Genomic DNA, 17,515 nt, shown 5'->3' on the forward strand with positions numbered 1-17,515 from the left:
ACATCCTCATACATATACTATATGCAGGGGGCAAGGTTTATTATCTTACAATCACGCAAGTTATTGTATATGCGTTAAAACTGCAAAAGGGGTTGAGAAGACCCTGAATTGTCGCAGTAGGGTCACAGAGATGTAAACACCTTGGATTCGATGTCGCATAGAACTCCCATCGATGGGATTAGGACACTTCCTGCGCCTGCCCTGTTCTGTGATGTAGGTTTCAAAACCCACATTACTCTTCAACTATGTGGTGCAGCAACCAAGTCCTACAACATCTGCAGGAAGGAGGAACTAAAAGTCTGATGTGTACATCAACCGCCAACCAACATTGAGCTTGAACCGCCATCTAGGCACTGGGAGCTCAGGGCCTCTGATTCTGAAGCTCCACAGAAACGCAGCAGGACTCTGTGCTCACTTTATTACCCCCCATAAACCTTCCTTGTTGCAGAAAGCGGTATAATACTGGTGGGCACCTACTGTATTACGCGCCATTCGACCTAAAAAAGAGGCGCACAGCTGTGTTGCACTAGCCAAGCTCTTCACGATCAGGCCCACGCCCCAGAACCACAGCGAACTTAATTAGGTGCCCCTAAACAAACACTGAGGATGGCCTGCACTGGGACGCCAACGCTCCTGGGCAGTGCCGCTGCTTCTACTTAGACCAGATTTTATATCGCTCTTCATACTGGTACTAATGTGTTTTAAGTGCTTCCTTTAATGGACGATACAACATGTGACTTTCCTATTATTTCCCAGGAATGCCAGGATCACACAGTTTTGATAAGCAAGTGGGGATGTGTGCACAGCTAACATCCTACCCGCTAGAGGACGCCTGCTTCTGACTGCTGCACATTGCATCCGTTCCTCTCAGTGCCCTCAAGAGGTTTAATGTACATCTGGAAGAGCACGTGCGTTGCAAAAGTCTGTTGGGAAGGCATTTTACTACTCTGGAAACTGCACACAAACTGTGACCAACAAACGTCAATGACATCACGTAAGATGCACAAACACCTGCCCAACGGAGAACACCAAAAAGTTTTACTGCCCTCGGGACCACCAAGGCATTGTCACGTGCGGTGAAACTGCTGTATAGCTCAGTGGATGAATGTACCAACTGCAGAGATACACGTGTAACTTTACTGATCCCCGGCAATGGCGGATAGAATCTTTCATCCCCCTGTAGTCGTTAAGATGTGGGTGCAAAGAAGCTGAAACTGCGCTCGAAAGTGCTATAACAAGCACATTCTTAGGTTTGAGCCAACGCCCAATGAAATGTGAAAGCTTCCCAAGTTCAGAAGGTCGTGTCTACCAAAAACAAGCATTTGCAATGCAATAGGACTCTCATTTAAGTAAGACCTATAGCATTGGAAACTGAAGTACAGGTGGAGGAGTGCAGGCGGGCGCGAGAAGGCACGACCGGGAGTGTGCGGGGAGGCCCCAAGAAGTCACGGACTGCGGGAGGAGGGTGGGGGGAGGAACGGGAAGAAAATAGTGTTCGGAGTAAGGGGCCAATAGACATGGAAGGATACAGATGAAGACATGCCTCTTGATTTTAGGCGGCAATAAAGATCTTTGGGGACTACAACATTGGCCTCACCAAATGGATGCCCCTCCCACACCTTCTCAATCTGTCCGTAACCTGGGCACTATAATAGATGATCAGTTGACTATGCGTCAACAAGCAATTAAGGTTGCGTCAATGTGTTTTACCATTCTAAAATGGTTAAAAAAGATCCTATGGATGCTGCCTTCTACAACTCAGAAATCGGTTGTCCAGGCCCTAATTATATCAAGATTAGATTACGGAAATATCCTGTACTTCGGGGAAAACAAGGATGTAATCCATAGGCTACAAGTGGTCCAAAATTCGGCAGCCAGACTCCTATGTCAGCTACCTTGAATAGCTTCCATTTCCAAATCACTCCGGGACCTACACTGGCTAAGAATTGATAATCGTTCTAAATTCAAAGCCTTGTGCTATATGCACAAAATCAATGTTGGCACAGCCCCCCATTATCTGAGCACTCTGATTCACAAATACAAGCCAACTCGTGCCCTCAGATCCTCAAAGCAAGCCAAATTTGTGACCCCTAGATTTAAACTGACCCGTATAGGAGGCCGCTCCTTCTCTTCGCTCGCTCCTGCTCTGTGAAATTCTATGCCTCTCTCACTTTCCTTGGAACAAAACTATATCAAATTTAGGAAAGGCATTAAACCATGGCTATTTAATATATAGTTTTGTCTCTCTGGTTGCTCTGCTGCTTAGCTTGTGTCCGTAGGCGCCGGGAAACCTGCGGGTAGCTGTTGCGCCATATAAATTTAAATATAATAATATTAATAATGGGGAGGGACTAACAAGCCTAAAACCAATCATAAAGCAGCATTCAGGACCTAAGCCAATGAAAAAGATGGGTGCAGAGTGGGTGGAGCGTCCACAAAGCTTCAACGCTATACTGAATACTGCATGCCTCGCAAAGCGCAGCGCATGTGCAGCGCATGCGCAGCAACGCTAGGCTCAACCTAAACAGGAAAAGGAAACTAAATACAACAATTCCAGACCCAACCGCTAGATGGCAGAATAATGCACAGCATCTGAATCCAAAAAATTATTCAAGCTGCAAAACTACACCAACAGGTAAGAAACTATACGTTTCATGTGTCTTTTTCCCATCCACATCTTTTTTAATCTTGCCACTACCCCAATTTTTTATAAAATCGCAATCCGTTGGAGCTAGGAGGCAGTTTTAAGCACAGTCTGAGTCACGGTTCCCACAATGTCAAAGGTGTGAGGGTCAATTCCTCCCGGTTGAATGCAGACCTGATGATGATGCTAATGGTCATCAGTACGTCGGTGTGATAAGATAACATGACGTCAACTGTACATAACTGTTGAGGTTCCCACAAGAAACTATGTTTGAGATCCCTCAATGTGACCGTGTGTTTTCCGACTCGCCTTGATTTTTGTTGATATTTTTAGGGAAGCTGAGTTGGATGACTGATAGCTTAGCTTCTCTCTCCCCCCTCATTATTTGCATCAAGATGTGTTAAGAGCTGATGGAGTAAAAGGTCACTTCTGCACCTCAAGCATTTGTTATTTTTGTTGATGTTTGTGCGACGTCAACCTCATTCTCTATTCCCCTTTTCGCTAGTTGATGTCTTTAAAGAGAGATTATTTTGGCTGACCGGTCCTACACAACATTCTTGTTTGCTCACTAACTTATTTAAGTCTAATTTTGTTCAATTATTTCTTTGAAAGTCTTAGAAGAGGAATCTTCAGGCTAATATGTCCACAGATCAACGTCAACCTCTCCACTTGAATAACTGAGCTCAAAATACCTCTTACGTTGTACACATAGACAATTAATTCTCTGTCCATTGCGGTGCATGGAAATGGAACATAGGTATGGATTCACAAGTTGCCCAATAAATATACTCAACATCACTTCTCACTCACTATTCATGCTCCTTTTCATAGACAGTCACGGTGAAGTCCTCTTAAGCCCTTCGAGGCTATTGACGAGCTGGGCTCGTCATCGCGCTTACCTGTCCTGCGCGGATGACAAGGCCAGCTCGTCACGTAACGCGGTAATTTCGAATCTGCCGTGCACAGCGGGAAAAGCCGCCGCAGCGATGCGGTTAATGACCTCTGTTCTCTGGAGGATAATTTATAAGAAGAGGAATCTATAGAAAGAATGTGTATATTTCAGAAAACCTGTAACAGAAATCATGTGCGTTGTTTTTCACCTGCAGTGGGATGTTTCCTAGATTTATGCTATTGTCTCTTTGATTAGACTAAAGTATTGTGAGCCATTGGATTCAAGCTAGCCTGGCTGACGAGGGGTGATACCCCAAGACCAGTCCCAGGGTGCTTATTTCCGGTCCTGGGAGAACCTCCCATGGTAGTTTGGGCTGGATTGTTCTTATGAGGAGCAGGGTTGAGACTGATTTGCATATGGCTGGGTCCAAACTGGGGTGGGGTGGTGTGGGGTGCAAAGGAACGATTGATTGAAACCAGATCTTTGGGACTGGGGTGAGCGTTTGTATTGTTAAGCATTCCGTCCATTATTTGTTCTTTTTGCTTTTGTTGCCCTAAAGTACTTTTACTGTAAATGCTGTTCGAATCTAACCTGGGGGCCCTGTTCACAGAAATGAGGCCAGTCCACTTAGTGATGCAAAAGAAAAAACACCTCAGATTATATAACATTATATAATGTGACAGTATTGACTACAGATTTATGGTTGCCTTTACCATTCCTAATAATATACTATGGAATATATACTCACAATGGGGAATATTCAAAGCGTGTGGATATGTGAACGATACTAGTCTTGGATATTTGTAGTTGCACAGAACAAACTTTTATTTTCTTAGATGCTGGGTCCCCTATATAATCAAAATGATTTTCCTTGTTCACTTACAACATTCATTGATTTTGGATCTGCACATTTGAGGAGTCTGTGACTGCTCCATTCAAGCTATCTGTGTGACCTGCTCCAACACTGGTCAGAACGCTGTTCAAGCCATATCTGGAAATTGATCTTGATGTGGAATTTCCTTTTTTGGATTTGGTACTGTGATGCACATTTAGTGCACAACCATATCTAGTGGTTCACATCTCTTGTAAGGTTTGAACTTCCACCTCACCCTTCCCCCGATTGCAACAACGGCTTTTGTTAATCTTGAATGTACTGCACAGTATCCTTTGTGAATGGACAATGGGGAGATCAGGAGCGAGGTTACGTATTTCTTCCTTCAGGGAGAACTTATCATGCAAGGTTTGAACACCATCACACAATACAAATAATGTTTTGGGTTATATTGGTCAATACACCTTTTTTTACTCTTTGCTAAATTTTCAGAGCCAAACGAAGTGGCCGTGATCACTACAGCTGTGGTGAGACCATTGCTGAAGCGCGGCCGAAGGGAGATTCTGCCTGACTGCAGCCCTACTCTAGATTCTCCATTTGTGCCGGTGAAGAAGAGGAGAATGTGTGATGGAAGCCCCTCATCCAAGGTGGGCCCTGCAGTTTCAACACCTGAGGGGCAGCTGAAGCAACAGAGAAAGTCTTTAATTCCAGGCCGAGGTCGTGGATCCATGAATAGAGCACTTACAGCCTTGCCAATTGACTCTTCCAGCAATGGCTCTGCAACGCTCATACTGCCCGACAGCCCCTCAAAAAAGACATCGCTCTGTACACCAAAGTACACATCCGGTGGCTCTCCAAAGAACTGTCCTGCTGGAGTCACTAAAGGTCGCCTGCCTCTAACCACGTCAGCGATTCAGAACTGTGCCTCAGTCCAGAAAGCCCCACTGCCAATAAGGGACTTGAACACTACCTTTGACCTCTCTGAAGAAGGCTGGTCATCCTCATTAATGGATAAGACTGTGATCCTTGGCCCCTCAGCTTTCCCTGGCTGGGAAAACATTGTCTGCAACTTGGGGCAGGCTGATGGTTGTACACGACACAGGTATGTGACTGGCTATGTATTTGTTAACTGCTTGTGATTCCAAGTCCCTTTAGTATGCTGTGTTTGGGAGGTGGCCTGGGCTAACCTGTCTTAGAGTGAGTTATGAGGAGAGTGTTGTAACCTCTTCAGTTTTGCCTCTAGACTGAGGAATCACAGCAGGAAGTGAAGCAGTCTGTGTCTGGCCTATCCAGGTTTCCTGATCTAGAGTAAAGTATGAAAATGATTGTACCTTTCTTTTAAGTTTTGTGCTACAGAGATATGTGAGGCGGAGTATGCCTAGCTTTATGAGCGAACAACTGAGAAACATAAATGCGAAACTATGTTCCTAACCCTTCAACCTCAACTTACCTCTCCTCTAATGAGGATGAATATTCAGAGTCTAGTTTCTGAAAGCTTACTTGATCCACAGCTCTGGGTAAGGTTGAGTGTACTTGGCCCTTTCAGCTCTTGTGTCCTAGAGCAATGTGAGAATAAGAATGATCAGCTATGTTGTCCTGAGTTGCAAGTTGTAAGATAATGTTATTTTTGTAATATGGCTTGCATTTTGCATACATGTTATCTTTTGTAGATTGCAGTTGGAGTTGGTCAGTAGATTCTGTAACAGTATTTTTCCTTTTTCTTTTCCATCTTCACTTGTCGACCCCATTACTGCAATCTCTACTACCCTTACACTTGGTTTTGGGGCAAAGGCCTGAGGTTGCAATTTTCACAATGAAGGGTCCATCCGTCTCAAGAAGCAGTGCCCCACCGCCACCGTCTACTGTCAAGAAATCAGGTGCACAGCGAAGACGGCGATCAATTAGGTGAGTCTAGCAATAATGGGGGCAGGTTGACAGGTTAAAGAACTTAACTTCCCTTTCCCAACTTCTCTGTTTTCACTCTTCTTCCAATGCACCTTCCCGGGGCAGCGCAGACTCACTGTCATACTTGTTACCACCAGTTACCACAAAAGAGTAGTATAGATTGGTAGGCGCTGAGGTGAGCTTTTGCTTCAACTTCTATAATGTTGTCTGCATAGGTATGTGTAACTCCAACAAATGATGGACGAAATGCTGAATGATTCAAACATTCTCTCCCAGTTGAGATCTGGGTTCAAATCCATTGTTCTTTTGCCCACTAAGCCACCCCAGTTTGGACCCAGCCATATGCAAATCAGTCTTGACCCCGTGCCTCATGGGAACAGTCCAGACCAAACTGCCAAGCCACATTCCTCCCTGGACCGGAAACAAGCGTCAAGACTGGAAAGGCTAGGTGAGCAAAAAAACGACTGATTAGGCCCAGATCTCTGTACTGCGGTGAATGTATGACATTGTTCTGCATTCTGTCCATCAATTGTTTTTTTTGCATTTGTTGTCCCGAGTAGGACGGAAATGCCCAGACGTGGGTCTCCTGCTATCCATGCCACTGCTGTCAAGCTATCCTGGCTGATGAGAGGTGAAACTCCGAAATCTGTCCTAGGATGCTTGCTTCCAGTCCAGGGAGGACCTGGCCTGGCGGTTCGGGCTGGAATGTTCCCATTGGGCGCAGAGTCAATTTGGCGCAGAGTCAAGACTGATTTGCATATGGCTGGGTCCAAACTGGAAAGGCATGGTGAACAAAAACGATGGATTTAGGCCCAGATCTTTGTACTGGGGTGAATGTATGACATTGTTCTGCATTCTGTTCAATTGTTCTTTTTGCGTCTGCATAGATATAGTTGCTTTCTGGAAGTTAGAGGAGTTTGTAGACACGAAATAAAAAGCTTCTTATAACTCATATGTCACAGATGAACTACCATTGATGTCAGCTGCCAAAATAGCATGTACATGTCTAACATATATTATTTTGGTGTATTATAAAGTAAACCAATAAGCATTTTCATCAACTTCACTGAGTTTGCTTTGGGATGTTGCTTGGCTGGAGTAAGTGCTTAATACATTATAGCTTATGCACCTTGCAAAGGGAGGGCCTGGTCCTGCTGGGTTCTTCACTTTTCGGTGGGGGGTGGCAGGGGGGGGGGGGGGGATCTATTTTCGCTTGATGAGTGTGGAAAGGTTGAAACCATTGTAGTCCGTTTAGTTGGGAAAAGTTTCCCCAATCGTGTTTAGGCCTATTGGTGCTTTCAGCTGTTGGACAAGAGAATTTCATAGGACACTACCTTGATATGTGATTTGGTAGAATTGAAAGAGGGACCTGGATGTTAAATGTATTTGTCTGTTTAAGGTAATGCTCTTTTTGTTTGGTCAACCCTAAGTTTTTCGACCGATGCTGCATGGTTTTCCGACTCAGAGTGCACTGAGACCTGCTAACCAGGCCTTAGTGCTAGTGCCTTGCCCCTAAAGAGTATGTCGAATTGGCTATACCCAATTGAAAATGGCTAATTTACCTATAAGTCCCTCATAAATGGTACCATGGTACACAAGGCATACAAGTTAGATGGGTACCTCGGGGCTTGCAGCACTGATTGTGCCACCCTGGAGGTGTCCCAAGTAAAAAAAGTCCCCCAGTCCGCCACTGCAGACTTGTAGAGCAGTTGTCACTGCTAGCCCCAACTTTGCCATTGAGTGCAATGGCAAAGCCACCACTTCCCCTGGACGTGTGTGCAAGTCACATCTCTGGCCCTAACGGCAGAGCATGACACAGGCAGGACATGAACTTTACATGTCCTGACAGTAAAACATGTGAAACTACTGATTTTACTGTGGAAAAACGTGGTCACCCTATTGGCGAGTACAGGGTTGCATGCTGACCCATCAGCTAGGCTCACACACAAGTGGGCATTCCAAGGTATAAAATGAAGCCCAACCTATATCTCAAGTCGAATTCAATGTAACTGTTGCAGTGTGCAGCTTTGGGAAAGCTGCCACTTTATGCCTTTAAAACTCTGGTGCCTTCCCATCCCATATGGAGCCTGCTCCATGAGACAGCCTTCTGCTTCCTGGAGAGACACGCTCAGGAAGGAGAACAGTGAGGTACTGCAGGCCAGGGAGGTATCATCTTCCTCCTGTAGGAAGCTACTTGGGTGTTAGTACCAAAAGGCAGGCTTGAAAGGTGAATCCGCCTTTGCAGGGCAGATGTGTAACAATAGGAGGAAGGGCTGCTCCATTGCTGAGGTAGACCAGCTGGCACAGGAAGCAGATAGGGGAAACCAGCTGCCAAACCGGTTTCCCCTAGGGGCATGTAGCCCTGAGGTAGCCACGCCCTGGGGTGGGCTACTGAGGTCTGTACACAATTAGAATGGTCTCGCCATTTTGGGAAAGGGCAGAATTGCGCATCCTGGTATATACAAATGCCACACTCCACAGGAAGTGGTTTCCAGCTGGGAGGAAATCTGGTAGACCATTGGCTACCAATTGCATCCTGCTCTGAAAGCACTTTCTGAGCTTTAAGAGGGCACCCCTGGCACCCAGACCTCAGATCTCAGATCTCGACCAACTGAAAAAGGACCGAAGAATGACTGCCCTGCTGCACCAAGGGACTAGCAAAGAGAGGCTGCACGGACAAGGACTGCAGCTGCTGCACCTGGTGGTTAGCGAAGAGAAGGGCTGTGCCTGCCGTGTCCTGCTCAAGGAGAAGCTTGCTTGGGCAAGTTAGTAGTCCAAAGTCTTTAGCTCACTACCACGACCCTATGCACAGAGTTTCACCTAAGTTTGCAGAACACTGGAGGGCTGTCGGAGAATTGCTGGGATCCTAAGAGGGTAAGTTATCGACTCGGGAAGGATTGGCCTATAATCGCGACAACGGGCACGTGGTAGTCCACTGGCAACTGGACTTCGGCCAGACCAGCGAGGACTTCGTAGGACATCAACCCTGTCACCAGGTCCCCCTCACCATCCTTGTGAACCGAGGAATCACTGCTGGAGTGCATCATATCCATAGGCATTCATTGGAACATGGATAAAGTGCCTGAAACTGCTTAAGGGCTACTTCTTCTGTGAAGGCCTGAACCCCTTGTTTGGCTGGGCCCTCTAACTAGCTTCCTGCCAGAGTTGGTCGCCCCAGGTACTTGTAACTGACCTCATTTACACTTATCTAAGCTTTGCTTAGAACAGTGTCTTAAGTGTTCAATTCATTGACTTTGGCAAGGCTTGTTCACGATTGAGTGAAATTGCTTGTAAAATCTATATCTTCAACCTGCAGATTCCTTACTTTTGGATTTCTGAGGCTAGATCCGGAAACTTTTGCTCGAGCAATACTCCTTGCGTGTGGCAAATTCAGCTCGCCTATATAAGCGCCACTCGGGTCTTTTCTTTCTGCGCAAGTTAAGCATCAATCCTGGAAGAGCAAACCCGATGTCACTTTTTGACAGCCCTTTTTTCAGCTTTAGTCGACTTTGGAAAAAAAATGTCCATGTGTGAGGATGCCTTTGAGGAAGACCGGGTTTAAACCTTGCGGTGCCTGTCACCGCATGATGTTGGTTACCAACCCCCAATTAGTCTGTCACTGGTGTCTCGACTGCGACCACGACTGGAAGTCTTTTTCGGACTGTCTTGCTATGGCGCCGAAGGCCTTGCGGGAGCAGGTTATGAACTTCCTTGCATCCTGGCAATCGACACGATCCAGCAAGACTTCGCGGAACTCCCAATCGAAGAAGAGGAGGTTGCTGGGCTACTCCGGAGCCTAAAGTCCTCTTCGTCCCACTTGAGGTCCTTGGGATACTCCGGGAAGAGGCACAAGAAGTAGTCCAAGCGGACTAAATCTTCACTTCGACTGTCATCCGGCGACGAATGAAGTAAGGAGCACCGACGCTCTAGGCACGGTTCTGCGGAACCAGGGTCTACTTTGTACCTCTCTTTCTGTGAGCCGGAGCGACTCCCGCTCAATTTAAAGAGTTTTACGAGGTTATGCACCGTGTATTTGAGCGGGCCGACAGCTCTGGTGTGCCCTCTGGCACCGCGGATCGGATGGGGCCCCATCGGATTCGGCGCCATCCACTCCGCTCATGGCACCGATGGGGCCTCAGGGATACGATCCCGGATCTGGGATGACGCTAGTCATGCCATTACGACCTTCGCTGGCGTCGGACCCGAACTTTGTGCCATTGGCGCCCACTGGCGGTGCCAGCCCCATCCTTATCCCTAACGACATGGAGCCAGAACAACATCACTCGGCAACGACTCTGACGCCGATTGAACCCAGGGGTTCTATGTATTCACCTGAACATTTTAATTATGTTTTGGGCTCGGGAGAGGATTGGGAAGGGTCTATGGACACTTTAGAACATCATGATGCTGCAGAGCAGATGGACTGGTATGGGGAACGTGTAGTGTCCAGTTGACTGGACACTTCCCCAAACATTGGCATGCTCTCTCCGCCATCTGTAGCTACGGAGGAGGTATCTTATGTCATCTATGTCCAACCTCATCTGTCCTAAGTGCCACTTACTACTTGGCCCGAGATCGATATCCAAGGTCTGCGTGACATCTTAGGGAAGGTTAAATCTGGTTCACCTACTGACCCCCTCCCGATCTCAATGCTCAGACTCCTGGACACTCCTCTACTTGCCGTTTTATGTCAAACCTTAAATTTATCCCTTTCCACGGCCACGGTCCCGCCATCCTGGAAACATGCCATGGTCTCGCCCCTTCTTAAGAAACCATCGGCTGACCCCAAAATCCTGGCAAACTTCCGTCCAATATCCCTCCTGCCTGTTCTCTCCAAAATCTTGGAGAAGCATGTCCATGAACACCTCGCAAGATTCGCGGGGGCAAACGTCATCCTGCACCCTTCCCAATCGGGTTTCCGCACCGGATTCTCGACGGAGACTACACTACTTGGAGTTGTGGAAAATCTTCGCCTACTGGTCGACAAGGGGAACTCAGCTGCGCAGATTCTACTCGATCTCAGCGCAGCGTTTGACACCATCTCCCACAACATACTGCTCGCTTCCCGCTCCAACATGGGCATAAAAGGAAAGGCACTAGACTGGATTGCATCTTTCCTGACCCTCAGGACATTTCAAATCTCTTCCAGTAATGCGGCATCCAATGTCCATTTCTCCCCGTACGGAGTGCCACAGGGATCAGTATTACGCCTCCTGCTTTTTAACCTTTATGCAGCCCCGCTAGCCCAGATCGCCGAATCAGCTGATCTTAATATGTTCACATACGCTGACGATTCTCAAATCGTCTTCTCCCTCTCAAACGATAACCATGACTTCCCTTCGCGCCTACAGACAGGCCTTAGGAACATCTCCACCTGGATGAACAAAAACATGCTTAAACTAAATGGAAGCAAAACCGAGGTCTTGATGGTAGGTCCCAATCAAAACCTCTGGAATTCCAGACACTGGCCATCCGAAATGGGCCCCCTGCCAACTCCATCGCATAAAGTCCTTAATCTAGGCATTACCATTGACAACGGCCTAACCATGGAGCCCCAGGTTAACAATCTCACAGCTACCTGCTTCACAATCCTGAGATGGCTCAGAAAAATCATATGGATGCTCCCGGACGACACTCAAAAGACAGTGATCAACGCACTAATTACCTCCCGTTTAGACTATGGTAATGTCCTTTATCTAGGGGCATCTCAGGCAGTCATGAGGCACATCCAACTGGTACAGAATGCTGCAGCCAGACTGCTTTGTAAATGCAACAGGAGAGATCGCATGTCCAGTCACCTAAAGGCGCTCCACTGGCTAAAAATCGACAACAGGGTCAAATTTAAAACTCTCAGCCTCATGCATAGGATAAAGTGGGGTAATGCACCCAGATATCTTCAAACCCTCGTACACACCTACACGCCTGCCCGATGCCTGAGATCTGCCACTCAAGGTCTTTTATGTGTCCTGTTAGACGGGGACCCGGAGGGTCGTCCGAGCAAGGGGGGAGAGGCCTCCTGGCGAGGACCCTCTCCTGTAATCGTACAGACGAGCAACTTCCCCCCCCACAGATGGACACCACACAAAGATAGATTATGTACACGTTTATAGGTATTCTTAGGCAGGGTAACTTGACGATACAGCAGGACCAGGATACGATGATCCCGTCAATTCTAGTCTCTTTGGGGAAGGGGGTAGCGGGACAGTCTCAGTACCGGTCCGGTACAGGGGTAGCGGGTGTGGAGCTCACAATCCTCGAGCTGGAGGGTTCGCAAATAGGGGCCGCGGCAGCGCCAGCAGGCCTTCAAGGATAGTTCACGATGAGGATGAGCCGCGGCAGCGCCAGCAGGCCTTCAAGATGGTTCACGAAGAGGATGAGCCGCGGCAGCGCCAGCAGGCCTTCACGGATAGTTCACGATGGGGATGAGCCGCGGCAGCGCCAGCAGGCCTTCAAGATGGTTCACGAAGAGGATGAGCCGCGGCAGCGCCAGCAGGCCTTCACGGATAGTTCACGATGAGGATGAGCCGTGGCAGCGCCAGCAGGCCTTCAAGATGGTTCACGAAGTGGATGAGCCGCGGCAGCGCCAGCAGGCCTTCAAGATGGTTCACGAAGTGGATGAGCCGCGGCAGCGCCAGCAGGCCTTCACGGATAGTTCACGAAGAGGAGCCGCGGCAGCGCCAGCAGGCCTCCAAGGATGAGTTTGTCTCGGTGTCTCTCGACTCCAGGATACAACTGCCTTCCTGCTCTGGAGCTTCCCCAGTTATAGGCCTGGCGCCCTTTGATGTCCGGACCCTCGCACTTGGAGGTCGGGGGGTCCGGGATGAGGGAGTCCAGACACCCAGCAGGGGGGTGGAGCCAGCGCCCAGGGAGGCTGGGGGCGATCGAAACCTGGCGGAGGGGAGCCATCGACACTCCTTCTCCCATTGACCCGCCAAGTGGTCTCTTTACCCCCTGGGTGGATGGTGGTGCCTCGATGTCGGGGCTTGGCTGGGCCTGAGGCTGAGGTCGACCCGAGGCCACGAGGCCTGGTCGTGTAGGGTCCAAGATGGCGGCTGGGCCGGAGACGGTGGTTCGGGAAGGGACCCGGGCCAGCCGAGAATGTTATGATCAGGAGCCAATGTTCCGTCGGGGACGAGCTGGGTGTTGACCCGGCGGGCTGCAGTTGTGGTTCTTGTCCGGGGGAACAGGGGTAGCAGGGGTCCGCGACCCGCCCTGCGGGGAGGGGTCGGGCCCGCCACGAGGCCTGTCCAACATGTCCCTAAAACATACCGTGCGAGGATGGGAGGTAGATCCTTCTCTCTCCTAGGCCTGAAGCTTTGGAACTCCCTCCCGCAATCTCTCCGTCTAGAAACTCTGTACACCCATTTCCGTAAAGCCATTAAGACCTGGCTTTTCAACCAGTGACCTGTTCCGGTTTTCCTCCTGTAACTCTTTCCTGCCTCTCTGGTTCAGTATCTGTTATAGCGCCGGGAAACCCTTTTTGGGTAGCTGTCGCGCTCAACAAGCCCAATAAATAAATAAAATAAATAAATAAATGGTGGTCAAGAGGGCAGCCTAGGTCTTCGTACTAGAGTTGTCGTCTGTGCATGTCAGGACTAATCTCCTGACCGAAGTGCTTCTGCCTAGGGCTTCCACCGCTGAACCCTTTTTTCCCTTCAATGAAGCACTTACTTATTTCCTTCTAGGCACGTGGTCCAAGCTTAGCACAGGGGCTCCTGTGAATAGGACAGTTCCACGCTGCCATTGCCCGGCTCCGGGCGACCCAAAGTTCCTCAGCCAGCGTCCCTCCCCTGAAAGCTTGGTGGTGCAGGGCACGTTCCCTTTCACCCCTCCTGATAGGGAACCCAAGAGACTTGAATTACTTGGAAAGATGATGTTTTCTCCCTCCAGCCTGGCTTTGCGATCGGTGAATACTGCATGCATAATGAATTTGTTTGCCATAATCTGTTTAAGTTCTTAAAAAGCTTTTTGAAGCTGTTTTAAAATAGAAGTACTATCCGAAGATTTTACCTTATCAAATTCTATTTAATGCTGTTTGAGTAGGTGGTTGAAATTTGCTACTGTACCATCTTGTAGTGAGTCTAAAAAGCAAAAGTGTTTTAGCTAAGCATTTGTATGAGTATCTAAAATTATTTTAATTCTGTATTTGTTGATCTCAGTTGAGGTCTGGATCAAATAAAATTTTACTGAGGAGGGCATACTTATTGGGCGGTTTCTCCCTTTGTCTTTGGGAGACGGTTGCGCAAGTGCTGCCACAAGTCCCGAAGGAGGCACAGGCTGTGCTCTCCCAGGCGATTAAGAATGGGAGAGATGCAGAAAAATTCATCATAAGGCGGTGTTGCACTGACACAACTGATTCACTGGGCAGAGCGATTTCATTGACAGTCTCCTTGCGATGCCACGCTTGGCTTAGAACAATTGTCGTGTCTGGCGATGTCCAGGCAAACTTGAGGGACATGCCATTTGATGGATCATGTCTTTTTTGGGAGAAGGCAGACTCAGCCCTTGTGCGGTTCAAGGACTCTCGAACTATGGCCAGATCCATGGGCCTCTTTACTCCTGGTGGATCTCCAGTCTAGCTTTCACCCCTATTGTGGCAACAGAAGGGGTTTCCAGACACTGTTCTGCGCAGACTTCCCAAGTTGTGCTGGTACTTGGACGCGGTTCCTTCTGACCAAGGAATGTAAGCCAGAAGTTGTCTGCCACCCTGCCCTCAGCAGCTGCAGCTTCCAAGCACTTCTAGTTTGATTCTGCAAAAACATGCCACTCCAGTGTTGGATTTTCACATCCCTATCCTGCCAGGTCACAGGTGTTACCTGCGGTTCAAGGTAGGCCACAAGCATTTTAATTTTATTGTGCTCCCCTTCGGCCTTACCAGCGCCCCCTCGGGTGTTCACCAAGGTGATGGCCGCAGCTCATCTACGCAGGTTAGGGGCGGGGTGTCAGTCTTCCCTACCTTGGCGACATGCTGTTGAAGGCGTCCTTGCCCCAGGCTGTCATCTCCCACCTTCAGACTATAGAGATCCTCCTGCATTCGCTGGGGTTCTCTTTAAACGTGCCGAAGTCACACCGGACTCCTTCTCATACAATCCCCTTAATGGGGCTGTTCTGGACACAGTGCAGTTTGGGGCCTATCCTCCTGAGCAGCCAGTCCAGGATATTCAGGTTATGATTCAGATGTTTCGGCCTCTATCCTGGATTTTGGTGTGACTGAGATAGTTGGGCCTCGTGGCCTCCTGCATTCTGTTGGTAAACCATGTCAGGTGGCGTATGCAGGCTAAGCAGTGGAACCTGAAGTTCCAGTGGGCACTGCATCAGGGTAATCTTACCGACGTGGGTCAGAACTCGGAAGGACCTGTGAGAGATCTGCAGTGGGGCTTAACGAACAGTGATTGGGTCAATGGCAAACCCCTCTCCCTTCCCCAACCAGATCTCACAGTTGTGATAGATGCGGATGGGGTAGCCATCTGGGAGAGGTGAAGTTCAGGGGACACTGGCCTCCGGTGAAGTCGGGACTCCACATCAATTTGTTGGAACTTTGAGCGATTAGGTTGGCATTGAAAGCATTTCTTCCCTCTGTCAAGAGTAAGTTTGTGCAGGTTTTCACGGACAACACCACCGTTATGTGGTACTTCAACAAGCAGGGCGGGCTGGGGTTGTGAACCCTTAGTCGAGAGGTCCTGCCTCTCTAGACATGGCTGGAACAGCAGGGCATAACCCTGGTCGTTCAACATCTGGCAGGTTCTCTGAACGCCAGAGCGGACTAACTCAGCCATCGATACCGAACGGATCACAAATGCCATCTCCAGTCAGAGGTGTGCAAGGTCTATTTCAGCAATGGGGAGAACCTTGTTTAGATCTGTTCTCCCCCCAAGAGAATGCACAGTGTCAGCAAAACTGAGTTGGAGTTTCCAAGGTGCCTATCGCTCTGCGATGCCTGTCGTTGTGAGGAGAGTTCAGGCCTGCTGTACGCCTTTCCGCTCATACCACTCCTGCCCGAGGTTCTGAAGAAGATCCAGAATGACGGGGCCCAAGCCATTCTTGTGGCTCCGGACTGGGCGAGGAGAGTCTTGTATCCAGAGCTTCTGAAAATGGGAATCGATCCTCCGATCAGGCTACCCCTTTGGAAGGATTTTCTGTCAAAGTAGCTGGGGAGGGTCCTTCACCCGAACCTGTCAACTCTTCGCCTCCATGCGTAGAGACTGAGCGGCGACAGTTGTTGGCTTTTGACCTTCCTCCTAAAGTATGCAATGTTATTTTGGCAGCCAGACGGCCTTTCACTAAGACTGTATATGCCTGCCGTTGACCCTCTTTCTACTTCTCTTTTACTGTTCTTCTTTTTACTCTTACCCTTGCCCAGCAAAGCTCTGCGTTGGGTACTCCTAAGGGTTATCTTTCTGCTCTATCATTTTTTTGTGGCTGCCAGACCGACCCTCTCTCTCTAGGTCTCAGTTTGTTAAAAGGTTTTTGAAGGGGCTGGCACACTTGTTTCCGCCTGTGCCCTTTGTTGTGCCACAGTAGGATCTTAATTTGGTCCTCACTTTTCTTGTGTGATCCCTTCGAGCCTTGACTCAACTATCCCCTCTGACTGCTCACCATCAAGACAGCCTTTCTAGTGGCGATAACATCTGCCCAGAGGGTGAGAGTTGCAAGTGCTATCTTGTATGCCTCCCTACATAATGTCCTTTCCAGATAAAGTGGTGCTTTTCACCCGTGCATCATTTTTGCCGAAGGTGGTGACCCTATTCCACACGGGTTAGTCTATCATGCTGCTCACATTCTTTACTCCCCCGCATACCTCTAAGGAAGAAGAGCGCCTCCACCGACTGGACCCAAAAAGAGCGTTGACGTTCTAATTTGATCAAACAAAAGAGTTCTGGATGGACTACCAACTCTTTGTGGGGTAAGTGGGAGCTAAGAACCGTGGACAGTGCAGAAAAGCACCATTTCTCACTAGGTCATTCTCTCTATTGAGATATCCTATGCCCTGGCTAAGAAGCAGCCCATTCCACCAGGGGAAAGGCTGCGACTACGGCCTTGGCTCTGGGTGTTTCAGTCCTGGACATTTGTCAGGCAGCAACGTGGACATCTTTGCACACGTTTGCCAAGCACTACTGCCTGGACAGTCAGGTCCGCAGAGACGGACATTTTGCCTGTTCGGTCCTGTAGGACTTCCTAGTGTGAGGAGTATTCCGCAACCCACAGCCCGGAGAGTATGGTTTAGGTATCTAATACAAAAGAA

General features: G+C 48.7%; 1 protein-coding gene across 4 annotated transcripts in view; it reads left to right on the forward strand.

Moving 5' to 3' along the window:
- The window catches only part of LOC147701515 (kinesin-like protein KIF18B), a 373,257-nt gene that overhangs the window by 277,130 nt on the left and 78,612 nt on the right, over window positions 1-17,515 (forward strand). For all 4 annotated transcript variants that reach the window (XM_086930193.1, XM_086930194.1, XM_086930195.1 and 1 more), the window contains exons 14-15: window positions 4,861-5,470; window positions 6,160-6,273. In XM_086930193.1, the coding sequence (XP_086786319.1) occupies window positions 4,861-5,470; window positions 6,160-6,273 (724 nt within the window). The remainder of the gene's footprint in view (window positions 1-4,860; window positions 5,471-6,159; window positions 6,274-17,515) is intronic.

The sequence above is a fragment of the Lissotriton vulgaris genome, chromosome 7 (assembly GCF_964263255.1).
Source record: "Lissotriton vulgaris chromosome 7, aLisVul1.2, whole genome shotgun sequence".
Taxonomy (NCBI): Eukaryota; Metazoa; Chordata; class Amphibia; order Caudata; family Salamandridae; genus Lissotriton; species Lissotriton vulgaris.